The following is a 27,827-nucleotide window of genomic DNA, read 5'->3' on the forward strand; positions in this document are numbered from 1 at the left end:
TTCTGTTTGCACCCTGAACAGTAGGAGTAGTGGGGACAGAATGATGTGTATCCAGTCTATGGCCTGCACCCACTGTAAGACTTCTTTCCAGTATGTTTGGCCCTTCTCACAGCTACACCACTGGTGCCAGTAGTCACTAACCTCTGGGCATCCTCTCCAGCAACGTGGAGTGACCCCGTGGAGGGACCCCTTGGTACGTTTTAGCTAGTTTTTGTGGGGTCAGGTGCCATCGTAACAATAGCCTCCTGTTGTATATTCTATACTGCATTGAGATCGAAGAAGACCAGACCGCTCTATATATTGCCGCCCAGGCTTCCTCGTTTCCGGGTACACCCAGTTCTGTATCCCATTTACTGCGTGTACTCGAGATAGGGAGGCGACATCTGTTAATGAGTGAAGAATGCACCTGCAAGATTAGCCTTTTGGGATTTTTGGCTTTCGTTGAGGACTTTTTCAAATGAGGTTAGCGGTCTACTTATGATGTCGACCCACCGTGGGTCTTGCAGCACACTTCTAAGCTGCAGGTAGCGCAGCAGGGAGATGGTAGTGCTGTGTAGGGCTGTTTCCATTTCCTACTTTATGAACAAGCCCTCCTTCCACATCAGTACCACCCTAACCAAACCTCCCTCATACTGGGGCTGGAAGCTACTTAGGTCTACTAGCAGGTCTCTTATTGGGTATGCCCATATTCAGTTTAGCAGGGATGGCCAGGTGGTTAGCCCTTGCATCTTCTGGGATGGGTGCCAAACGGACCACAGCGCCTTGAGCACTGCATGCTTGCAAATTCTGCGTGGCATGGAACCCACTGGGACCCAGAGCCATTCACTAAGGCTTACCAGGGTGAATAAGTCGTTCTCCAGAACCACCCACTGTTTTTCTGCGTTTATCTTCAGATGGTACCCCAGCACCCACATTTGGGATGCTCTGTAGTATTCAAACAAGTCTTGAAAGTTCATACCTCCCTTGTCCTTGGGTGTCACAAGGGTTGGATGCGAGATTCTAGGCTTCTGATCCGCCCACAGGAATTTGAGCAGGGATCTCTTGACCCTTGTATGAAACGATTCTGGGATTACCACCGGGAGTGAATGATAGAGAAACAAGAGTCTCAGGAGCACATTCATCTTAATCGGCGTCAAGCGCCTGCCTAGGACAGCATCATTTTGGCCCACCTCTGCAGGTCTGTTTTGATTGCGTACCGGAGTGGGGTGAAATTCACACAAAACTATCCCTAAATATTTAATTTTCTCTGTTTCCAACTGGAATCCCCCTTCCATGGTGAAGTGTCTCAGGAGGGTAGGGGACTGCCTTAAGGGGAGAGCTACTGTCTTAGGTTTGTGCAGTATCCTGATAGAGCCCCATATTCCATGAGGACCGCTATGAGGGTGGGAACTGACTCCTCTGGGTGGGTCAGATGACCAGGATGTCTTCAACAAACCATGCTAGTTCATATTCTCATCCTGATCGAATCAGGCTGTGAATTTGGGAGTGCCGTCAAATTATTTGTGCAAAGAGCCCCAGGACTAGGGCGAACAGGAGAGGAGACAGAGGGCAGCCCTGACGTGTGCCGCGTGTCACAGTGAAGGGTTCCAAGATGATGCAATTTACTACCACCTTAGCCGTGGCTTCCCGATATAGTACCTGTGAACTTCTTATCCATTGTTGTCCCAATCCCACCGAGCTGATAACTGCCCGGAGAAAGGGCCATTCCACCCGATCGAATGCCTTCTCTGTGTCTATCGACAGTAGAATGGGGCATTTGTCTTGGTCGCTTATAGAAGCTATCTGGTCTAAGGTTTTGTGTACATTGTCGGCCTCCTGCCTGCCTCGCACGTAACCTACTTGATCTGTATGGACTGGCTGGGGAAGAATTTGGGCTAGCCGCTCTGCCAGGACGCTGGTGTAGATCTTCGCATCTATTAGCGCAGTCGTTGCGATCGTTACCCTCCTTTGGGATGACTACGATTTGGACTCGGAAAATGACTGGCGCGTGTCAGGTTTCTAGGATCATGTTGAAGAGATTAACTAAGAACTGGGTCAGTGAGCTGCTGTAGGCTTTGTGAAATGCTGGGGTGAACCCGTCTTGCCCTGGCATGGAGCCTGCTTGAAGGTTGGATATGGCGCCCTGTATTTCCTCTGCTGTTATCGGGGAGTTTAGAACTGCTAGGGTCTCGCCTGGCAATTGGGCTTGAGGGGTGTTATTCAGGTATTGAGCTATCTCTTCTTCGGCATCACTTCCTTCCGTGGTGTATCGGGAGTAATAAAATCGGGTGAAGCGTTTTGGTAACTCCTCTGGATCCGTTACCTCCCTCCCCTTTTCACCTTTCAGTTTGTGGACCACCCGCAGAGCTTGCAAGCGCGCGGCTAGCATGGTGTGGGCTTTGTCGATTTTCTCGTAATACCTTTGCTTCAAAACCCTGAGTTGAATCAGAGCTTTATTGTGCCATATTTCACTCGGTTCCTTTCTCAAGGTACTATGATCCGCTAGGGTCTCCTCTCTACTCTTTGCCTGAGTCTGGAATGTGTTCTTTTTCTCCGATTGCCCTAGTTCCGTTTCTGTTTGCTCCCTCTGAGATCAGGACACTCCGCAGCATAACTTTGGCTGCCTCCCATACAGTGTTTAGTGCTAACTCTCCTTCTTGGTTAGGGTGGACTTGATGGACCTAATTTCTCCCAACAGTAGCTGAATGTCCACTTTGAGCTCTCGTGGTCTGATCCAGGGATGTCCGGCTGCTCTTCCATTCTGCTAGTTTCTGCGTCCGCTGAAGTGTAGCGATAGCTATGGAGCCTGGCCTTAGTGCCCTCATCCAGGGCGGGACGGGTGGTTTGCATGCGCCTCTGGTAGTGCTGGTGCGCTTTGCCAGGTGTGCTATGTCACTTGGCAGAAGCTGTTGTGCTTCGCTTTATCAGCTTCTTCCGAGTGCCCCCTGGCTGCTTTTCTCCCCCTGCTGTTATTTGCTGAAGCGGTCTGCTTGGTGTACTGAATTTGCCCTCCTTTTTAGGCTCCTCTATGCTGCCGACACCTTTTCCCCATTGCTGCCAGTGCTACTGGGGACCTGGAGTGCTGCTCCGCCTCTTCGTGCACATTTCTATAGGTGCTGGGGCTGCTATCGGGTTTTCAGACCGTGGCTGGGAGCCACGGTTGTGTTGGGCGAGTTCCGCTTTGTGTTCCCCCGGACCATCAAATGTGCATTTTTGCCTCTCCTTCTGTGCTCTGTCGGGTGAGGAAGGGGGAGGCCTGCTGTGCACCGGCACACACTACTGCCGTGCTAACTGTGCCCCACTTCTTCCCCCGGGCTGCCGATATGTTGCTTTTCCCCCTCACGATCTGCTCCGCACCAGGCAGAGGAGGGGGAAGAGTCTGCTTGTTCGCTTGGTGGTGTCTTTGAACAGGCATGCACTTTGTGCCAGTGCGGAGATCCTCCTTGCAAGGGTCGCCTGGGCCAGCATGGGGGCTGGAGCGGGGGCGGGCACCGCAACTGCTGCTTACCGCCTGCTTCTTAGTTTGTAGTGTGGTCGGGGCCCTCTCTCGCTGCTCTCTCCCCGTTACCGTGCCTTCGCGCCTGCCATGTTTTCCTTGCTTTCTGCGAGCCACCTCTGCGTTTTCAGTCTGGGCTGCGTTCGGGTTGGTGGGGGGGTCCAACAATCCTGGGACTTAGACCACCCGCGCTTGAGGGGGTCCGGTCTCCATTTCCACAGCTGGAGATTTCCTGCGTGCCGTTTATGTGGTCTGCTTTCCATTGATAGCTGCCTTGGTGAGGGAGACAATGGCTTAGGCTGACATGTCGTATGCGCCCCATGATGGTCTCTCATACCAAAACTGTTACTCAAACCAGCCAATTTTGATAGATGCATTCCAAAAAGTACAGGGATTTGGGGTTTTTACAAAAAAACAGCGCAAATAAAGACCATTTTTACATGACATCCTTGACAGCTCATTTGATTTGGCATTTTTGTTTGGCTGGGGACAAACCGTTTCTTTAAGGTATAGGGAAGAGGGCACCACCTTAGGTGGGTGTTCTCAATATATAATTCTAGATGATTCAAAGATAGGTATGTGGACAACAATTGCACTCGCAAATGTGTGGTGTATAAATAACTGATCTATGACCACAAACGTTTTCCTTGGTGTTGGGTGTCCTCATGTGGAATAGCCACAAAACTGTTAGTTCCATTCACATACTTGATACATATAAATACAACAAAATGTATTTTCATTATGCAAGATTTGTAAAACAGAATGTTCAATTTTTAATGTGGAGACAGTAAAACGTCCAATGCATTTCTGACTACTCGGTGCCCTCCTTCAGGGACATAATCTATATATAAAAGACGACAAATTATTATATTTAGCAATTTGTGACGAATCCTCTGTCGCCCCTTCCATTGAGGCCCGGTAGCTGAGGCCACTACCCGATAGTCCCTGTGGGGCTAGCACTCGGCAGATGCATCCCATGAGAACAGATCCTGCCTATGGGACCAGGGATGACTGCCTGGGAAGAACCTGGTATGCCCAAAATATATGCCCACCATCTTCCCTCTTACCCTATGCAGGCTTGCGTATTCCCACATACTTCCATGTAGAGGCTATAGGATACATGATTTGGCCTGCCTAAAAAGTACTGGGACGAAGAAGAGTAGGGACTTCCTATGTGAGTCACTGGGACGAAGAAAAGCACATGTAGCCCAGTTGAAGATGAGAACATCAATACTGGGACGAGGAAGAAGCACATAGCAATACGGAGTGCCCTGCGGAACCAATATGAGCAGTCTAGTCACCTTCGGCTACTGGAAATAAAAAGGAAAGGAGGATACTCCAGCCTGTCGGTTCCTCCCTGGAGGCGCCACGGGCCAGGGCCCAACATTGCAGCCGGGGAGGCTGGGAGAGAAGCAGCTTATTAGGACCTGGATGTAGGGAACCAGATGTCCCTACCTTCTCTGCCGCAGACCGAGACCAGAAAGGAGTACCAGGTGCAGAAAAACGCTGTTTGATGCCGAAAAACAGCGACAGCAGCTCGGCACTGAGGAAGTGCAGCAGGGCCACCAGAGGCAGTGCGAACATAGGATGCAGACAAAAGCCATCCTCAGACTCTGAGAAGCCTCGAGGCCGATGATCAGGAGCCCGACAACAAGGTACCAGGGCTGACTGGGTCTGTAAAGGGGTCAGGGAACCAAACAAGAGAAACCAAATGGAAGTGGTCTGGGACCCAAGGCAGTAACTGTCAGGAGAGTATACCAGGATTGCCCGTCGAGCCACTGAAAGGGTTCCAACCATATTAGCGGTGTCTGGACCAGAACAAGAGAAACTAAATAGATCGGGGGCTGGGACCCAAGGCAGTACCTGGCATAGGAGTAACAACAGGACTGCATGTCAGGCCATTTGTGAACTGCCAAGAAAGGCTGGAGAAAGGCCAGGGGAAAGGAGACATTCCTCTACCTTTGTGCACATTGTACTAAAAGCCGAGGGAAGGGAGTCCTTCTCTTTGCGTTGTGAGAAACCTGAGAAAGGCCAGGGGAAAGTAAGTAATTCCCTCTGGTATTGTGACCATTGGAAGAAGCCTGAGAAGGGTCAACAGGACGGAATCATTCTACGAGGTTTTGATCGAACTTTGCTTATTTTGTAAACTGAGACTTTTCAATATGGAACTGTGGTGCCTTTTGAAAGGGACCCCCAACCTGGGGAAGGGAGTAATTCCCTCAGAAAATAGTGCCTCTAGACTACTGGCGTGGTAGTCTGCTGTGCAGAAAAAGGGAGCCATTCTTCTAAAGTAAAGAGACTCCACAACCTTTTATCTTTAGTTAGAAGTAGCATTCGAAATTCAGGGGAGCTGGGAGCTAGTTATCTCCCACTTGTAGCCTAGAAGAGCCTGGTTAGCTTGACCGCAACAGCTACCAGGAGCTACTTTTGGGACGTGAGGCCAACTGATGGCAAACACATCAATGTGAATTTGGGACAATCTATAAATAAACATTAGAACACATATATTTGACATTTAAAGAAAAAGGGTCATTCATAATGGACAAAATGTTTCCATCTTATGTGGAAGCTAGATTTGCAGAATGCTATGCACTATCTCCTTGTTGGCAGGGGGTAGCTCCTGGTCCCTGGTTAATGCGGGATACCCAGGAGCTGCTTTTAGCTCCTGCTTCCCCAATCTTAGTTTTGAGCTCTGTAGAAGTGGAAGGGAAGGAAATAGGTTTTGACACAGGACGGTGGTCTTTTTGTTACGGACATCCTGGCATGTCCTTGGTATTAAGTTGAGGCAGGAAACCCTTCTTAGAGTTAGGGATAGTTAGGGTTCTCCTCATTTAATTTTACTGAATAAAAATCTTTAGCAACAATCCTGCCTCCTTTGTGCCAGTCTCCTCCTTCTACACCCTTAGAAATTACACACCTAGTTTGCACACATAGTATCTAAAGATTGTCTCTCTACTGTACCAGTTGCCCTTCCAATCCTTCTATGCCAATCCTCATACTCCATAAATGTACCCACTCTGTGTAGGAAATGTGTTTAAGAATTAGACATGTTCTTTTCCTTATCTTAGTTATACATTATAAATTATCACCTAAACCTGGACTCTAAAATCCATAGAAAAATACCTGAAATGTAATTGGTCAGTGGAACCATTAGGTTAATGGAAACCTAATAAAAAAGGAAGAGAAGCTAAAAGACCATTGGCCAGGAAGACGCACTGTTTTAAGTGTAACAAAATGGCTTCAGTTACTTACTATGTCTCGCAAAAAGGGCATTGGTTCAGCGTTCTGATACAGTGCTTACTAAATTTCCATTAGTACCCAGTTGCCTCCCTCTCCCATTCAGCCAGTACTCACAGTTGCATGGCCTGAAAGTACTTCCCTATATCTGGACAGCCCACTCCTCCCTCTTGTTTCATCTTATGCAACATGTTTTTTCCAATACGAGGCTTCCTCCCATTCCATATGAAACTCATGAGGTAATCTTGTATTCCCTTCAGCACTTTTCCTGCCACTGGAATTTGCAACGCTTGGAACAGATATACAAGTTGAGGTCATATGTTCATTTTAACAATTGCAATCTTACCGAACCATGATACATATAAACCTCTCCATCTGGAAAGGTCGTTTTTGATTAGGTGTATTAAGGGAGGGTAGTTTGCTCTGAAGAGTTGTTACAAGTTTGGGTGAATTTTTACTCCTAGATACTTGACTGGTCCTTCTGCTGATCGAAACCAGGTTCTAGCTTTCAGATTTATCAACTCTCCCTGTACCACTGATAGGTACATTATTTTGGATTTTGAGAAATTCAAACCTGAGACCATTGAGCACCCCCCTATTTCACCCATTATTTCCTGCAGTGACTGCTCCCGTTGAATAAACATCAGTAGTACGTCATCTGCGAATAGCTCTATTTTGTGATGTAAGCTTGCCCACTTCTTGTATTGCCCCATTCCCTCTTATTTTCTGAGCAAACTGTGGATAAGGGTCATCCCCTGTTTGGTCCCTCTGCGGATTAGGAAGGGCTTTGTTTACCTTCACCCTGGCTACAGACTCCTTATAGTTGGCTTGAACCATCTTCAGAAAATACAGACACACCCCCATGCTGTGCAGTACCTGAAACATAAAGGCCCAGCTTACATGATCAAACACTTTCTCAGTGTGGGAAGCGGGGAAGTCTTGTTCCCTACTCTAGCCACTTTATCTATGATGTGTAGTATTGTGCTCCTTCCTTCCTTGATTGAAGCCCGACTGATCTTGTGAAACCAGGGATGGCAAAACCCCCTCTAGTCTTGAAGCTAAAACTCTAGTATAAAGCTTTGCATCTACTTTGATGAGCGCACTCGGCCTGTAGGAAGAACTCTGCTATGGTTCTTTCCCCTGTTTGGGATCAGGGTAATGTGGGCCATTTCCATTGATGGTGATATTCTGTCATCTTTCCGGAATTTGTTAAACTGGTCCGTTGGCTAACTGCTCAACTGTGCAGAAGGTTTTATGAAATATTGCTGTGAGGCCATCCACCCCTGGGCTTTTATGGAATTTGTCTGCCAATTAACCTTTGCATGTCCTCCCTTGTGATTGGTGCATCTAGGAGCTCCACTTGTTCCCCTGTCAGCCTTGGACCTGTCCATCCAGCTGAATACTCTTCCTGCTCCCTCCTTTCACATGGATCTTCCCTGTACAAACCTGCAAAGAATTCATCACCCTCCTTTTACCTCCTTCTGCCACAACTACCCGCTCCCCCTTGTCTTCCAATCCTGATATGAAGGATTTCTGCTCCTTTGCTCTTAACTGCCTCACCAACACTGTATCTACCCTATTCTCATGTTCATAGAAAGTATGTTTACACTTTAATAGGGTGCATTCCACAGATCTGTTCATCAGCTGCTTGAGCTGCCCCCTTGTGTGGGCCAATTGCTTAGCGATCTTGTTGGTGCCTGACTCCTTTTTTTATTTATTTATTTTTGGTCTGGGTCATGCAATCAGTTTTGCAACACAGTGCTGTTTTTTTGTTTGTTTTTTAAAAATCTATTTTCTGTATTTTCAATAATCAAAATATGCATCACCACAAGTTCAACAGAGTATAAAACATAACACTCAGCATTACATAGGTATGGAAACAAAAGCAATCCGAAGCATGTATAATTATTCAAACATTTCAGATAATTCAAAACAAATTTTGTACCTCTCCCATAACAAAACACCTAACCACAAACTGACATATCGAAAATTGTAACACAGAAAAAAGTACAAAAACATAAAGACATCAGACAGACTACATAAAACAGAACAAAAACAAAACGGGGAATCCTCAACTAATGCACATATACATTATCAGGTAGCCAGGCCCAATAGGAGCAACTAACCCTCAGATACAGTCACTATAGAAATCTGTAAATGGTTTCCAAAGAGCTTGATACTTATCTTCCTTTTCTTGTCTCACAAACATCACCCGCTCAAAGTTTGACAATACTAACAAATCATTAATCCAATTCTCCACTCTGGGCTTCTTCCTAGTCTTCCACACCATCAGTATTTGTTTTACTGCAACCACAAGTGCTTTATCAACCCATTGTCCATATTGCCGAGCAACCACACAACGCCCTTTACCCGACAAAAGCAACACCTGCATAGGCATCCTGGGAAAACGTATAGACAAGATCGCCTCTAGCCTATCTAACATTCCCACCCAAAATTCTAACACCCGAGAACAATACCATAACATATGAATCAACGTATCCTTTTCCTTCCCACACCCCCAACACAAGTCATCATCAGCCAAACCAAACTTATACATACGCAATGGAGTCCAATACGGATGTCCCAACACTTTCAAATGAATCCATCTCAACCTGAGATCCAACCTACTTCTATATCCTACACCCCACATAGAATCCCACTCCTTTCCTGTAATATCACAACCCAATTCCTGTTTCCACCTCTCCACTGTTTTCCTGTTAGCATTAACATCCTTAGAACATACCGGCATCAAGCTAGTATAAGTGCATACCATTCGTGGCGATGACATAAGAATATGACCACCCGCCGATACCACCTCCGACGGTCCTGTTAACATTGCCAATCTCTCACTCAATAGAGCTTTCAACTTCACAAACCTATTTCGTTCCCTCCCTGCCAAACGAAACGTCCTCTGCAACTCCTCGAATGACGATATACGGCCATCACGCACCACATCCCTGATGCATAAAATCCCTTTCAAGATTTAACTTCTCCAACAAAAGGGTTTATTGGCAAATTGCAAGCTGGGATTAAGCCAAATAGATGCTCCATAGTGTAAGTATAAGTTCCCCTGAAAGAGACCCAACCACCATACCAAAACCTCTTTAGTCACCATAATAGTCGGAAGCTTACTACCCCTCCCAGGCAGATGTCCCATTGAGGTAATAGCATGCAACGGAAAACCATTCCATTTACACCTTTCAATTAGCACCCACAATGGCTCCGGCCCACTCCCTACTGAAAAATAATACGCTGCCTTTTTCAAAATAAACCCTTTATAGTAGCATTCCAAAACGGGGTATCCAAAACCTCAGTTTTTAGTACTACGCATTAAAATAAACTTGGCAATCGTGGGTCTCTTTTTATCCCCCCACAGAAAGTTTTGAAAAACACGATCTATACTAGCCAGGCAAAGATTGCACAACATAAAGTACCTTTGGGCAAAAGAGTCATCTTAATAGTGTTGACTTTAGCCCAAATCCCCATCAGTAATCGTTCCCACCTTCTAATATCCTTACTCAAGGTAGCCACCAATTTTCCTACATTGAATTCCACAATTTTTTTGACATCCTTAGTCAGATAAACACCCAAATATTTCACATGAGACGTAGTCCATTTACAATGCCAATCCGAAAAATAATCACGCATACAAGTACTAGCGATTGGAAACGCCTCCGTTTTGTCCCAATTAATTTTATGTCCCATATGTGCCTGACTCCTTGTGGGCTGCATCCAACCTCTTTCCTTCTCTAGGTCTTGTTCTTCGCTTCCCGCAGCTCCTTTGCCATACCAATCAGGACCTTCTTAATGTGGTTCCTAAACCCATCCCATCGTTCCCCTTATGTCATTCCTGGTTCCTTGTCAGCGCACACAAGTCGGTCTAATTCCCCCTGAGGTTTTGAGTCCCTTTATCCTGCAGGAGAGAATCTTCTAGCCTTCATCCCCTCTGTCCTCGTTGCAGTCTACCCTCGGCCCATTCCAGCTATATTTGCGCATGATCTGAGAAGTTCGTTTCCTAGCCGAGCTGCCCAAAACACTGTTACTAACCCTTGAGTTGCTAGTGTATAGTCGACCTTTGAGGAATAGGAGTGATCCTTTTCTTGAAGGTGTTGCACCCTCCATGTGTCTAATAGGACTGCCTCGCCAATCCTTTTTCAATTGCTTCGACATTGCCCCCATTGCGTGTCCTCTAATCCCTCCCGATTTGTCCCTGCTCGCTTCCATTGCCAAGTAATAATCGCCTGCTACCATCCATTCGCCCTCTCCAAATCTCTCTAGTTCGCTCAGACATGTCCCCAAGAAGTGCTTATGTCCCTGATTAGACCCATATAATGAGACCCGTGTGTACATGTGCTCCTCCATCTTTCCCTTAACCATCACATACCTCCCCCTGGTCTTTAACAGAGAGATCTAATTTAATTGATTTATGTAACAGAACTACCATCCCGCTTGTTTACTACTTGCATACTTGCATGTGCGTGCTATTGTGTTGGATATTCCATAATTACTAACAGCTTTGCACCCTCTCTCTTGAGATGCGTTTCCTGCAGGCATATATGTGCCCCTCTTTTGCAGATTTCTCTCAGCGTGCTTACTCTCATTCAGACTATTCAGCCCTCTAACATTCCATGATTCTAACAAACCTTGCCCTCCTCTAAGAATGTGCTCCCTCTCGCTCTGCCACTCATCCTGGTTTACCTGCACATCCCACACTAAGTCACCCTCGCCCCACAGAATAGTTGCTTCCTTTCGTCTTGGACCTGTTCACTTAAGTCCCATTGGTGGTGTCCCTGGAATCCAGGTTCTAGGCATGACTCCTCTCATGAAGTGCCATCAACTGCAGCTCCCTCCCCTCAACATCTAACAGCGCTCTCCTACCCTGTGCATCCTAGATCAGAGGCCTCCCTTCTGATATTGTCACTGCCTGCTCCCCCTTCGGTGAACCAAGTCACCCGGAGCCCCCTTGTTTCCATTCCATCTAGGTTTTACCCCTTCAAAGTCCGGTCTTTTACTGCTCTTTGAGGACCACCATGCAGTGCCATTTCTGTGCCCCCCTCCTGACTGTCTCTCTCCTTCATTCCTCCTGGCTCCAGGGGTTTCATGCCCAGGATTCTCATCACTTCAACAGTGGCAACCGTAATCTCTTCATTTCCCATCCGAAATTGCAGTTTTGTCTGAAATGAGCAACGGTACATCATATTGCTTTTAGCAAGTTCCTCCGTGTCTATCTTTAATGACTTTCGTTTGGCAATTGTCACTTGAGCTAAATCGTCAAACAGCTGGACCACACTTCCGCTGATTTGCACCTTCCCTTGTCTCCTGGCAGAGCTCATGATCCTGACTTTGTCATTTGCGTTGTGCAATTTCTTCAGCACATCTTGTGGACGTGCCCCCAGTTCGTTCCTCAGTTTGCCCACGCGATGCACCCTCTCTATCTGCAACCCCTGCTCACATCCTTCTTCCAGTAGCCCTGCGAAGATATCCTGAACACATTCCTCCAAGTCTGTGCCTTCCATATCTTATTTGAGGTTTTTTATCCTGATATTATCCCTGCTTGACCTGTTTTCCAAATCCTCCCATTTCTCTTCCAGCATCATTCCTGTCTCCTCCGCCCTCTGTTCCTGTTGTGACATGTCAGGAACCTTCTCTACAAGCTCTGTTAGTTGATCTTCTACTTCCAGTACTCTGACCCCAAGATTCTCAATGTCCCTTGTATTGGCTGCAATTGCCTGGGACAGTTCCTCATTAATGTTCGCTACCTAGGCTTTCACCGTTTCTGTGATGTTGCGTTAAATTTGGATAGCGCAGAGTCCAGATCCTCGTTCGTGAGCAGCATTTCTACATTTCTTCTATCTCCCTGAGGCACAAAGGGGATTGTGGATTGCTTGGGCGCCTTCGCACTGTCCTTTCCTTGAACTCTGGTCATCCTGGCCTGACTCGTCTGACATTGTTCGCCTTTCCCGATTTGCAAGGTTCCCTTCCAGGAATGCCCTGTGGGACCCTTCCGACTTCTCCTTCTCTCAGCCTCAATTTCAATTCGGTTTTACTCCAACGTCTCTGCGACCTCACCACCCGTCAAGTTCCTCCTAGCCTGTCAGCGCTTTCCTCCTACGTTACCTCTTACTGTCTCGGTGCCAGTTTTCCCCAGGATTTTCCTTTCATTCTCTAGTTCTCACTTGTCTCACTTGGGGCCCTCTTTTAGCCTACAACTTCCCTCTATGTGCACCCATTGCCAGGTCTTTGCTTAGTCTCTTGGTGATATGTCCCAGGGGCCCAGCAGTCTATGTGGTCCTGCCGCTCACCTTTGCCGTTCTCTGCTCTTTTTGAGCACCCACTCTCTCCGTGCTCACCACTGCGATCTTGCACGGACACCTAGGTGCCCTGTCCTCACCGCCCTCTGTGTCAAGCCCCACTCCACCTCATACACACTGGTGGCAGCCCCATAGAATTGTGCGGCCTCTGTGAGGCCTCCGCTTGTCTTCACGGTCCCCTCGCTGGTCCTGGGCTTCCAGTGCTCACTCTCCCACTCTCACCTGGACAACTGCTGGATGCTCCGGCCAATGTGCCGACGATGTGTACGCACCGCCTCACCCCTCTTTTCCCACTACGGCGCCTGTCCCTGATTTGGGCACACTGTCCTTTGCGGTGTACGCATTGGCCAGTCTTCCTGCTATTCAAGATGGGTAGTTCTCCTCACTGCTGCCCCCACCAGCGCTTCCTCTGCAGCCACTCCGGCATGTCTCCTCTGCAGAAGGCCTCTCTGGTCACCGCCAACCATTCGCCTTGGCTGAGTCGGGCGTCTTCACCTGCTGCCCAGGATGCGAGGCTTACCCTCCACACTGCGCCCCTTGATGCCTGCCTCCCGTTGATAACTACAGGAGGTTTAAGAGGGATATTGTCTTAGGAACTATGTTCGAGTCAGGAGCTTGCATCAATTGCATTCACTCAGCCCGCCAAATATTTTGCCACAAGGTGTTACATTCACAGCTTTTTGAAGATTAAAATACACCAGTTGACATGAATCTTTGATAATTTCCTAGACTATTGCTCCATCTCCACCGCCCCCTCCCCATCCCCATCCCCATCCACCTCCTCCACCAACCCTCCCTAAAAAGTATTAGATTCCTCTCATGATAGCTTGCTAATGTTTACATTTTGCATAATGATGTGAGGGGCTTTGAGCAGTATATTCATTTGGATTCTGAGAGGGTCCAACATTTTATGTTCAGCCTAACCGTTTAAAGATCCCCGCATTAGTGAATATATATTTAGAGTACTAAAAACTGAAGTCGCTCCAGCAACGTCTGCTCTTCTCACCACCGAGCAGCGTGCAGCTCAACCTGCAGAAAAGGGACCCAAAGATCTGGTTCTATAATTCCTGGCTTCTTTGCTGACCTAAAGAGTTATCTATTTTATGCACATGCACCTAACTATCAAACATCATCCCTTTCAATATACCGTGCCTCACCGCTGCTTAAATCCCTATTGGTTTACTTCTTTTGCTACCATGTATCCATGCCCAATTAACTCTTCCTCTGTAGAATATAGTCTGAATACCCACGGTGGAGGCACAATGTGCAAACATTAGACAAGCTTTGACCCACTACGATGGTTATTTGGCGCAGTATAAAAGCTTTGAATCATAGTTTTATAATGGTGAATGAGTGCAATGAATTATGAATAAACAGTGGCTAAAACCTAGACAGTTTAAGAGGGAAGAGAGATGGGCACACTGGGTGAGTGCAAGGCAGAATATGTAATGTAATTATGTATTTGATTCTAAATTGTTATACGCTTGTGCTGCCCCACTCATAGAGACTCCAATTTGTGAAATTCAGTGCCTCTCTCTTCACATGCACCCACTTCATATGTGCACGCTCTTACACTAACACACTACAAATGCATATAAATCCATGCACCGGAATGCAATGCCTATACACACGCCAGAACTATTGTATTTTCCAATGCAGGTTTGGTTGTGCTCTGAACATCTCTTCAAATGCATTATTATTAGGAAAATGTATGAACTATTCAGTTCTTACAGTGGCTGGGAGTTACAATGGGCTCTCCACGTGTTGTCTGTTATACTGTTTTATTAAGTTGTATTTAAAGAGCCAATGTCCAGCTGGTGTTATGTAATTGTTCACCTTTCCATTCTCTGCAACATTCGCTTACGTGCACCATAACAAGCATGCGTTTTCCCCCGGTTATCATTGAAAGTTTGAAATAAAAATGGCATTGTTAGGCAAGATTGTGTGCAGTACCCTTTGTGAGACTACAGCAACATTGACCTCCTGGCAATAGGAACCCAACCTTTGGTAAAAGTCTGTACTACACAGGTTGGTAGTGTGGCTGAGCAGCCAGGCTTATCTCAAGTGATGTCAATGTGAGCACTAGGGTTGTAAGACAGAGTTTCACAGTGACAGTTATTCAAATAAACACTTATACTCAAGGTTTCTTGATTAAACAATTATTAATTTAACAGTCAGTTATATAAGCCTTCTTCAGAAAAAAGCAAAACATGTAAAACTTTAAAGTACACTTCAAAACACACTGACTTCAAAACACACTATTTCTCTAAATCGGATGATACCCATTGGGGATGGCACACGGACACTTCCTACACCCTCAGGTGACTTAAATAGCTAGGACACTGTGGACATTGATTTATCACTGGTACATTTAGAGCAATACTGAGTTTGGGAGTAAAGGGTTAGATATGGGAATAAAACAAAGGTTAACAAATAATTCAAAAACTGATAAGTACTTTTTAAACCCCCCAATGCAAAGTAATGTAACCCTTTCCTGGGGGAAAGGCAAAAAGCACAGTCAGAGTTAAGACGAATCTCCCAGGGAGCCAGGACAGTCAATGTTAGTTAAGCAAAGTCTAGGGGAGCTGAAAATCTTCTTGCAGGTAAGTAAACATCTTGCACAATGTTTTTAGAAACGTTTGTAGAAATAAGATTCACTTGAAGGGTCACAAGCTGGGAGGCCTATGAGGGGGAAAGCTGCAAGCAATCCTGCAATGGCAACCAAGACCAGTCTCAACTGAGAAGTAAGGCTACACAACAAGAGGTAAGGCCTCTTAGGCTTACAGTATGTTTGGTTAGAGGAAATGTATCCAGCTGGCTTCTGTTTCTGTGCAGCTCTGCAGATCCTGTTGTTCCTGGGCCTCAGTCGTTGGGACAAGAGGGAGGTTGTCTGGGGACTCCTGCACTACAATGGGAAGGTCAGCGACAGCAAAGGTCAAACTTAAATTCAACGGCACTTCACGGTTTCAGCTCCTCACATCTCAGCAAATAGCACCTCTGCGGTCTGATACTACGCTGGACTTTCCTCGCATCTGGGGACCAACATTCTGTTGAGGTGGCTCAGGCTTGGTCAGTCCTGCTTCAAAGAAGTCCAGAGGATCTTCCTGAAGTTCGGGTCTGACTTAAAAGCGATGCACTTGATCTGGTGTCCCTCTCCCTGGCACTTCGGTTCCTGCAGCAGCAATGGAAGTACAGCCAGCTCCAAGAGGATGTCCAGACGAGTAGACTTTGGGGTTGATTGGTCCTACCAAACCAAGAGAAGAAGTCGTCCTTGCAGGGCTTCTCTAGTCGAGGCAAATTTGGAGCTTCAGAACAGCAGCAGGGCTTCACTGGGTAAACCAACGGTCCAGGAGTTGCAGCAGGCGTCTCTTCCAAGTTCTTTGTATTCCTTCGTCCAGTGGTCGACTCTGCCTTCCAAGCCAAAAGCCTCACTTTTTATGCAGGTTTCTTCCATTCATTCCAGCCTAGCAGTCAATCACACCAGGGAGGCCGGCCAATCACCTTTTGGGTGCATTCCTGTAACCAAGGGGATTAAGCACAGGGCGTTTCGGGCACATCCCTCACTTCCTGCGCCCGCCAGACATACTGGAGCAAGAAAAAATGAACAAAGTGACCAAACCTGGTATGGCGGACAGAGTAAATCTCAAGAAGGACCTTTCCAACAAGAAATGGCAAAAAAAGACAACTAAGGCCATTTTAACAAAATGGGCACCCATGGATGCCTTACTGCAGTTGCGAACGCAGCCTGCGGTAAAAACACGCAATGGTAGTAAAAAGTAAACCACTTCCACCAGCCATTAATTGTAGAAATGGTAACATAAAAATGTTACATGAGAAACCAGACAAAGTGGATACTAAGTAACCCCTCCAGCACCCTGTTGTAAGATAGTGTGTGCTGGGTCTAGAAAGTTATCTAAATCTAAGAGACTTCCCTGTGTCACTGCAGTGAAGGTGCTCTTTGTCACAATGCAAAGATGATGCCTATGGAGTTTGTCAGACTCCAAAGTCAAAACAAACAGACCAAATCACAGGAAAATACAGGAGCCAGTGGGGAAAAAGGTCCCACTCTCTCCAGGTTAGAAATTAAAAAGTCCTAAAGTCCAGCAAAAACACTGGGGGTCTCTAAGGTAGAAGGGAATTAGCACATTTCTGAAAACTCTCCCTAACATGTACAATTGCACAACACCAACGTTAGTTCCGCCAACACGAATCCAATAGAACGCATTATTTTTCAACATGCTCCCCTTGCAAGTAACAGCATGCTGGAGGTTTGTATGTCCTAGGCTAAGCAGTGTTTTTGTTCATATAAAGCCGGTGGGTAGGCGGTTTTGGATGGAATCAACGTTAAGCTGAGTTTACTCAGACACACCTGGGTTGGTCGCGTAAGCACGTGGCAGATGGATGCCTACAGCAGTTTTAGAAATCAATCTCCATGGTGCTTCCGGTTGCACACAACACAAGATTGCAGAATCCCTTGCTGCTTTTCCGTTGCGCTTTCTTATGCTGTCCCATTCCTTTTGTGTAGCGTAAGAACATATTGGGGCATGTTAATTGAGCTCTCAATCGAGTTCACATATATATATAATATTCAGTGAAAAAACTTTGTTAAAGGGATGGTATGGTTAAGTTGCGCTACTAAAAACCTATGAAATTCAGTGAAAAAACTTTGTTAAAGGGACGTTATGGTTCCAAGTAAAACCGAAAAAAACCCTGAAATTCGCAAGTTATGGTAAACTAAGCAACCATAACTCGCGCCACCACCTTGCAATGCTAAGACTAACACCCAGGACATCAAAGATGACATCACAAATGTCATTGATGACATCACCGATGACATCACATGTCTGGCTCCCTCTTTTTTCCTTTACTGACATATGTAGGCCAGTAACAGTCAGGAACAAAAAATGTACTATACTATTAGTACAAAGTACTAGATTTGTAGATTTATACTTCAAATATGTTCTTACAGTATTTCACTTAGGGTCCACTCAAAGCATATGAAACATATAATAATAATAATAATAATAATAATAATAATTTGGCATTTATATAGCGCTACGAACCCTCAGGTATCTGAGCGCTGCTTATTATTACCCACGGTGTGTGGTGCTCATTTATCGACCTCGGAAGGATGAAACGCTGAGTTTGGCGCTGCCGGGATTCGAACCTGCATTCGCAGGCTCTGCACTGATGTCAAAGCGAGCGCTCTACTCGCTGTGCCACTTGACCGGCTAAGGGGGAAAGGGGAAAACACAGACTTGGAAGACAGCAATGCTTTCGATGTATGACTATTAGTAAGGTTATCAACACTGTTTTATAGTTCTATTTTTTTATCACTGTACTTTCCCTAGTTATTTGTACACATTGCACGGACACTACTTTCCTTAGGGTCTAGTCACAATATGTGATAGCTATGCATAGGGAATTAGTAGCTTTGAAGCAGAGCAATCATTTCTGGGCATGAAGATAATTAGTTTGGTTATGAAGATTGTCGGGTAATACTGCTGTTTTTTTGTTTACTTCACTTTCCCTGTATATGTTGTCTGTCTGTGTTTTGTGTGCAGTAATACAATAATGCAGTAAGTGGGTTTGATTAGGTATTAACCACTGCCACCAGCCAGAAACTTTTGAGAGAGGGACTGTACAGTACCCCCTCGAAAATGAACACTAGGGAAAAACTATTAACCCTTCCCATTACCTCCATAGTAAGATGGGTTGTACTGGTTTTGTTCATAAGATTTGACTAGTAAAGTCAATGGGGACTTTACATGCCCTGGGAGACAGTAGTCAGTCCCAGGGTATGGAGTCTATGTTTGGGAGTCGCTACAACACCCCTGTGGTACGGCACGGAGGGTGCTGTGTACCACACATGTAAAAAGATGATTCCTATGAGGGTGAGAAAAACCCCATAGACAATAAGCACACAAGATAGCCTAAAACACACACTAGCAATCTGCCTAAGAGCGGGGAAAAAAGGGTCTCACTCTTGGCAGGGGAAAAAAGATAAACCCTTCAAATTCAGCAAAGCTGCTGGGGGACTCTATAGGTAAGGCAAATTAGCCATAGAAGAGAATTCTCCCTAACACTTTTTATTAGCGCAACTTAACCATAACGTCACCCGTAACACAGTTTTTTCATTGAATGTCATAGGTTTTTATTAGTGCAACTTAACCATAACGTCTACGAACATTTGACTTCATTGCAGACCTTCCGGAGAGTGCCACATCACCATATGCTGGCACGCGGCATGACATGTCTGAGAACCTGTACGCACTTCACGATAAGATCTGTGCTTCGCAGACAACTCGGAACTGCATTTTCTACTGATTTAGGAACTTTCAACTTCAAAATTTCCCTTGCACAGCTCCAACACCTTTTCCTACTCATCCATTAATAATGTAGTACACAGTACATACTTTTAGCAAAACTGCTATTTATCTTAAAATAGAATCCGCTAATGCCATCCCTCCTCCCCAAGAGACACCACCACTGCTGTAATCAAGGAGCATGAGAAACACTGCCCCCTACCTTAGAAATAACACACGCGCAACATTTTCCCCTGTACACCTACCCCTCCATATTAGTGTTTGGTGCTTCTTCCCTCATTGCCGTCCTCACCTTTCGTTCTAAGCTCTCCTGCCAAAAAAAATGCATCCAAAAACAAAATAAATGTTCCTTTTAGGAACCACCTTTCACAGTTAAAAAATGGAACTAAAAAAAAGTATAGACTCCATCTACTTTATATTTCTCAGTAAAGTACATAGATAAGATTTTCCAACATTTCCGTTTGCATTTATTGTTATGCTAATGGGAATATTGTGACGTTCATCCTCCGTTCCAGGGACTGGAATGGTGGATACCGTGCCAGCAGCCCAAGTTATTCAGCCCAAGCGAAGCGAGGGTGGATAACAAGGTCTCCTGTCCATTACCCCCCCCATTCCAGCCCCTCTAATGGGGGATGAAGGCCATTAGAAACCTAGGTTCCCAAAGCGGGAACCAGAGGTGCTAAAAAGAGGATTTTGCTTCCTACACCGGGACACCTATGGCATCCCGGTGTAGGAAGGAAAATCCTTTTCCAACATGGCCACCATGGAAAGAGAAGACGAGGGTTCCATACAGGACCCTCTTCGCTTTCCATGGCAGCCTGCAGAAGACAAAAAGTGAACCCTATGACCATATTACCACGAACACATTTTTCTTGCTTTCAGATCTTTCCTAATTTCGAATAACTTCACCACAAAGCCAGTCCCAGGTGGGCATGGCCACTGTAATCCTATGGTTTGTCCCTTCTGGTCATGGCCAGTTGCCAGATTGTCCGGATCATGACCTTATTCCATGAACCGGACAATGTGGCCACTGCCCATGGCCACAGGCTACCCCTCAGTCACTAAAGCTATACCGGTATAAAACACTGGCACATTTGCAAAACCATGCTTGTAGATCCTTGCCAATGCGCCTTACGCAAGTTTGCTGGAAATCCACCCACGTTTTATTTTTTCAAAAGTGTCAAATGAATGCACATACAATTGTCATATAACCTAGCCCCCACGTCACAAAATCCATTCAGACTTTACGAAAACATTTATATCTATAATCTTTTTGCAAACCTTTGTGTAGATTTCTCAAATGGCACCACATTTATAAGCCTTTACATTATTTTGCCCACCCCCCTCTAATTTTGCCCCGTCTTGCCAGAATCCCACCAAACTTCGCGAAAACATGTATATCTAGATCTATTATCAGTTTGCCAAACGTGTAGATTCATCAAATGACACCTCATTTATAAGCCTTTACATTATTTTAGCACCCCTCCTCTAATTTCCCCCCCTCATGACAGAATCCCACCAAACTTTTTAAACTCATTTGAAATATCCCATCCCATCCTCATCACCCCTCACCTCCCCAGAGATTATTTGATAAGTTTGATAAGTGCAATGCTCAGAAAATATTATTGTCCCGAGGGTTCGGGCATGTATTTTTATACATACGTTGATCGATCGCACAAACATTTCCAATGCTCCTTACCTTAGTTTTCCTCTTTTGTAAACATGCGAAATCTGGCAGCAAGGCGCGGCCATCTTGTGCTCATCTTATCCATTGCTGCATCGGCCTAAGGTAAACTGCCCTGACGTCACTAAATCATATGCCCCGCCCCTGAGCCTCATATCACCAAACCTAGTGATATTCTCCACCTTTCTTGGTGACGTTCCTCAGCAGCGTAGCCAAACGCGCCCATAATCACTTGCGTGATGTGACGCAGAACACGAAAATCAACACACATCGACTCACAACACAGCACGTCAAAATTCGAAATATTAAACCGTACTTTAAAAGTAAACAACACTGTACAATTTGTAAACTTTTATTTCACAATAAAAGCTGCGAGAACATCCAACTATTGCCATATTCAATCAAATTGCAAATTTGTTTCTTCGCTCGCAATCCAAAATGTTTGTGAGTCACGCGTTGTTCTTTTTGCGTACACAAGGTGTTCGTTTTGGGTAAAAGAAGCACTTGGGTCGCACAGTGAATTCCAGGGCTTGTGCATCAACTTGGGGCTAGACCACTGTAAAGGATGTTATGTTGCTCCTAATCGCTAGTACAGCATAAGAGCATATGGGCCCTTGGTGATCGTCCCAAAAAAACAGTCAAATACATCCAGTTGTTCACAAGTATCCGCAGCTGCCGGTTAAAAAACCTGTCAGTTGGCATCTGGAATCTATGACAATCGCAGAATGGCAGGATGTACCTGTTTCGAAAACATAAAAGAAATGTGTCTCACTAGCCGATCTTTATTACAATTTATCTATTGACTTATTAATTCGGCATAGAGTTTAAACTAACGATAAGCACCGACATGAAAAAATCTCAACAGAAAGAAAACAACGTGGAAAGTGGTACACAATTTGAGTTTCTCATAGATGACATTTTAATTAAATATTAGCGTCAAACCTGGGGGAACCGAGTGGTGGTCTACATGACCCTCGATGCTGGACTGCCCATGTGCACCTTAGAAAGACCACTAAAACCACAGGTTGTACTTGCGTTTCATTGCAATATGCCACACAGAACAAACGAGTAGAATGTAACCCAGAAATAATGGTCAGATAATAATAAGTTGATGCTTGTTCAGGTATAAAATTGTCAAAAATCAAACTTACAGTATATTCACCATTTCCATTCTCTTGGTGAAACTCGGACTGCAACGCAGACTCCGTTCGCACCAAGGATTTTTCATAAACTGAATTTACATGTTCCTTAGTCCAGTTTTGGAATGCATAACCTTCTCGTATGATACATTATTACAAACCTCCTTTCGTTCAATTCCTTTCGGAATTGTCCCTTTCTCTCAAGGTCAAAAAACAATTGAACCTTATACTGTGTGTCCGATGTGTGGGCTTCCTTAGCTCACAAGCAAACATTCAAAGCTGGTGACCTTCACTCAGAATCAACATACATTCTTAGTTTGCAACAACTTGCCTCACTGCATCCATAATTCTGATGCACGTGCAGGGCCGGTCTTTGCATCGGGCAGTGCAGATGGCTGCCTTAGGTGTCAGGCTCTAGGGGGCGCCAGTCTGACTCCATTATTATTTTAATTACATTTTAACACAGACATGAATAGCCCTTTATTTGCCGCGCTCTGGGTGTAGCACCAGTACATCCATTTCCCCATGCTGCTTGGTTTTGCTAAGAGACTGCACAGGACACACAGACACAAAGCTGCACCCATCATTGTGTTGCACCCAGTCACATGCTGAGGCGCACACAGGCACTGAAGAAGCACCAGATCAGACAAAAATGAGAGGGTGTGGATAAATGGTGGGCATAGCCACCGGTTAGAATGACCACCCACCCATGTGCACCCAACCCCTCACCTTGAGTGCATCAAGCAGAGCCCAGGCAAATACCCATGATCAGCTTCAGTGATACTCATCCGTTCATCATGTTTGGTAAGACGAACAGAGCCGTAGAAGGACAAGCCACAGAAAATAAATGGTGTTGGCAGCAACACATTTAACAAATGACCAGTGATTGGCAATGTAAAACATTTTATTGTTAGCACCTGCAATTGTATGCATACATTTTTAGGCAATTGAAATCAGATGGGTGTTCATTCTTGCATGTCAGGGGAGTGATTGTAAGTGTAGGGGCAGGAGTCCGTTCATTTTCACAGCAGAGCTTAAGTGTGTGGTTTGAGTGGTTTTATAAGTGAAAGAGAGATATAACTGATTGTAACATTGAAGCTGCACTATAATAGGCTGATTAGAATGTGTAAAGAGGTTAGATGTCCCCACACAAGTAAGTTTGCCCCTCCCCATCCTCTCTGAAGTTAGCACCTCAAAGAGAATACATTTTAACAGATAAATTTAATGCTTTATTTGGACACTTATTAAAAACATTATTGATTAAAAAAAAACAGATGGTAATCATTTGTACCTGGATTTGAACTGTTCCACGAGCTCTGCTTTAGGTGGACAGGGCACGCTGGCAATATTTTCTGACAATGTATGTGTACTCGGAACAAAATCGCACGCATTTCCATGATTATACATCTCCATCCCTTGAATGCCGAAATGCAATCTCTTTGGCCTTTAGGCACATATTGTGGAACACCTCCAAATCTACTGTGTGACTTTCGCGACCAAAAAACACCAATTATTTGCTTCTTGCAGCCATATTTCATCCCATCCCATCCTCCTCATCCCTCACCTCCCCAGAGATTATTTGATAACTTTGACAAGTGCAATGTTGTGTTTTTTAATGTTGTTACCGCGATGTCCACGGACATCAAACACGGATCCAAGATGGGGGCACATCGAAACAATCCGACGCACCTCATGCTTCATCCCAGCCAATCGGCGAACACGTTGCATGTCCGCGGATATGACGCAAGCCAATTAACCAATCTGTGTCCTGTTTGCGGACCGAACAGGGAAGTGTGTGTTAGATATCACTAATTTTTTGTGACCTACTTTTTGGTCCTTTAAAAAAAAAAAAAACTACTGGACGGATTTTCACCAAATTTACAAAAACACTTTTTCGGGACCAAGGCACTGCTTCTGCCGCAAATTTGATGAAAATCCGTTCAGCGGTTTGGGCAAAGTTTTTTTCCCTAGTCTATGGGAAAAAGACATTTTGGGACCCCCCTATACATTTCTCCCCACTGGACCAAACCTCACCAAACTTTGCACAAAATTTCTGAGTGGGCCATATACTTATTTTTGCAAAGTCTGGTGAGGATTTGTCCAGGGAGAGCAAAGTTATAAGCCACCCAAAAGCTGCTCTTCCTATGGGATTAGCAACTTAACCATAACTACACAGCCACTACTGTGGCTGTGTAATTAAGGGGTTGAAGTGTAAAAAATAAATATATTGGAACTATAGGTTCCCCAACACCACACCCTCCGCCTACTCCATAATCATCCATTCCCGATGCCTGGGCCTAGTCTTTCTACTGTGCCACAACACTGTCTTTTACAACAGTTCTATCAAGAATGAATGTGGAAAACCACAGTGAAAGAAAATGCATTTAAATGTCCACCATTTGTTTCGATCATAGTCCGCCACAGTATGCCGCTCAATGCACAATGCTCTTTCCAATCACCCACCATTGGTACATGCCCAGGACTATAGTTGCACACCACTCCCCATTCACCAGTTAAGACAGCTGAGCGTGCATCAATTCACGTTTTATGGTGGTTCTGGAATGGGCGTTCTGTTCCAAGCAGTCTATTCAAATAAAGAAAAGCAATCCAGAGGTAGATGAAGAGCCCAGTTAGGATACAGATTCGAATCGCCCAGTTGAGGAGAAGTAAAAAAAAAAACAACAAAGGTGCCCTTCCCTGCTGTTTTAAAACAGTGCTCTACTGTTATAAAGTAAGGGATGGATGGTGGATTGGCCGGAAAAGTAGGCAAACCTCGCACCCTTCAGTTCCCGACCACTTCAGCCTCTTAATCATTGTAAAACTGTAGTGTGCGATGTAAAAGATAACTCTCAAGTTAATAGTTTGTTTCACAGTTTGGAGAAAAAGAATACCTGTTAAATGCTCAATAAAACTGCTGATCACATACTAGTGGTTACTCAGAACTATAAGCTGCATCGTGATTTCAGGCGGATTAGCTGCTTTTTCATTTACTAATTGTTTATTTGTTTTATGCTAGGTTGTGTGGAGAAGCCTTGGAATGCAGTTTCACCACATGTTTTGTTGCCAGCTCATTCTACGTTTCATCCAACTTGTTGGAAAATAATCTGTGTATACGAGGCTGTGCTGCAGATGTTATTTGGAACTGGAGAGTGGGCTGTCCACTTGGAAAGATTCATGGCATGCCTGACCATTCTCACCCCTCGCCTGATAACAAGAGCTTAGAGTACTAAGAGAGGAAGATCCGGAGAAAAGACCGTATACACAAAGGAGCAATGGGAATTTGGTGCCATGGTCACCTGACATAAATGGGTGACCACCGGGAGTCTCGCTACACTGCTGCCTGCTTTAGCTGCTACTTCCTCTGCAGAGGCTGCCGCTATTTTATCGAGAGCCACAAGGCCTGCATGCTAACGCTGTGCAGCAAGAGGGCCAACGCAGACCCAAAGTGGTGAAGTTTGGAGCGCTGGTAGGAGGGGAGGGCTGCCTCAACATGATTCGGTTGTGGAAATTGGTGCGGCATATGCGACAGCTTGAACTGCACAGATTGATTTTATTGCTCATTGTCTTCAGCTTGGCCTCCATGTGCTTCCTTGCCTACTATGTTACCAACAACCCCAAGATCAAGGAACCCCCACCATTGCCCTTCAGTGACTGCAGCAACCAGCAGAGGGTGCTTGTCCAGCCGCAAGCCAGTTGGCGGTTTGCTAAGTCTGTGGACACTTCTCGCACTGACCTGGAGGTTCTTGTGTTTGTAGAGAGCATTTACTCCCAGCTTGGACAGGAGATTGTGGCTATCTTGGAATCTAGTCGATTTAAGTATAGAACCGAGATTGCTCCTGGCAAGGGCGACATGCCCACCTTGATGGACAAAGATCGGGGTCGTTATGCACTAATTATCTACGAAAACCTCCTGAAATATGTGAACCTGGATTCATGGAACCGAGAACTGCTGGATAAATACTCTGTGGAGTATGGCGTGGGTATAATTGGATTCTTTAAAGCTAATGAAAACAGTCTACTTAGTGCTCAACTTAAGGGTTTCCCTCTCTTTTTGCATTCCAACCTTGGCTTAAGGGACTACCACATCAACCCCAGTGCTCCCTTACTTTATGTTACTCGTGCCAATGAAGTGGAGCAGGGACCCCTTCCTGGGGATGATTGGACTGTTTTCCAGTCAAACCACAGCACCTATGAACCAGTGCTTCTGGCGAGTACCAAGTCGTCCGAATCCATCCCGCACTTGGCGACTCACAAAGCACTTCATGCCACAGTAGTACAGGACCTAGGGTTACATGATGGGATTCAACGAGTTCTATTTGGCAACAACCTCAACTTTTGGCTTCATAAACTGATCTTTGTGGATGCCATTGCATACCTAACAGGCAAGCGTCTTTGCCTGACACTTGACCGCTATATCCTGGTTGACATAGATGACATTTTTGTAGGCAAAGAAGGCACACGCATGAAGGTGTCCGATGTAGAGGTAAGATTCATCTCTGCTGTCATGTATTGTGTCTGCAATCGAAGCCATACTGTCATGAAAGTGGTGTAGTCTGTGTTTCCTAATGTACGTGTTCGATCACTCAGGCAAGCTCTAATTTATTTTGTGGATAAACACTTCTGTAGGTATAGTTTGAAGTGCATTTCATCTCTACTAATTAAGTAAAACCGCATTGTTAAGCATTTCATTATTTTATTGAATTGTGTGTGATTGGTGCTAACTTTTGTACTGCCAATGGAAAACTGCAAATGAGTATCTCATGGGATTCCCTTTGCCTTGATGTTGTGCAAATTTGCTTTTGGATGTGGTAAATCAGACCCTTTCTTCCTTTATGTCTCAATTTTCTCTGTTTTTGTCACACAGTGAACCAACTCCTTTAAGTGCCCTCCAAATATGTTTTGGTCCTTTAAGACGAGAATATTTTACGCCATTTAAAAAATTTCGTTTTTCATGGTTTGGGTTTAAAGTAGTGTGTGTCTTGTGTGGATTAGGTAGGAGGGGCTATGTTTAGATTGGTCAGATAAACCAATGAGAACGTATTTACCGAGCACAGAACATAGCCCTGGAGTTTGGTTCTCGTCCTCATGTACCCCTTTTCTTACAAACATAAATGCCCTCAAGGCTCTTTCTAAATGCCCCAAACTACACACTGAAATATGTTGGAGCAGATTGGGGGTGTGAACCCTGTAGGGTTGTCTTTTTTTGTAATGTTAGGTTTGCATGAAGTTATGGTGCAGGATTCTTAATATTGTCAATACAGAAGGTGTGGCTTACGTAATTTGTGATTTCAGATTTTTTGTATTCTGGGTTTTAATATTTGTAGAATACATGAGTCTGCAATATCTGTATAAAGCCAGGAAATAATGTTCTTATTACCGGCCAGTTGGGACATCACAATATCTGCTGCTTGAGCCAGCAGAGTGAATTCCAGCTGTCACTCGGCACTAAATTTTGTTTGTATTCACATTTTATTTAATTGAACAATTCTGCATACTCAGCACTAAAAGGAATAGTGCGCTCAAAAATGTTACTGTCCCGATCGTTCGGGCAAGTCGTTATAAGCATACGTTGATCGATTGTAAAAAAACATTCCTATGCATCTAACCTTAGTTTTCCGCACTTTTACACATGCGAAATCAAGGAGTCTGGCACGC

At 45.1% G+C, this 27,827-nt stretch overlaps 1 protein-coding gene across 1 annotated transcript in view; it reads left to right on the forward strand.

Annotated features, from left to right (window-relative positions):
- NDST2 (N-deacetylase and N-sulfotransferase 2) overlaps positions 1 to 27,827 on the forward strand; it is a 2,001,368-nt gene that overhangs the window by 230,716 nt on the left and 1,742,825 nt on the right. Inside the window, exon 2 of the mRNA XM_069610676.1 lies at positions 25,189 to 26,655. Coding sequence (XP_069466777.1) covers positions 25,663 to 26,655 — 993 coding nt within the window. The 5' untranslated portion in view covers positions 25,189 to 25,662. The remainder of the gene's footprint in view (positions 1 to 25,188; positions 26,656 to 27,827) is intronic.

The sequence above is a fragment of the Ambystoma mexicanum genome, chromosome 8 (assembly GCF_040938575.1).
Source record: "Ambystoma mexicanum isolate Mex_15411 chromosome 8, UKY_AmexF1_1, whole genome shotgun sequence".
Lineage (NCBI taxonomy): Eukaryota > Metazoa > Chordata > Amphibia > Caudata > Ambystomatidae > Ambystoma > Ambystoma mexicanum.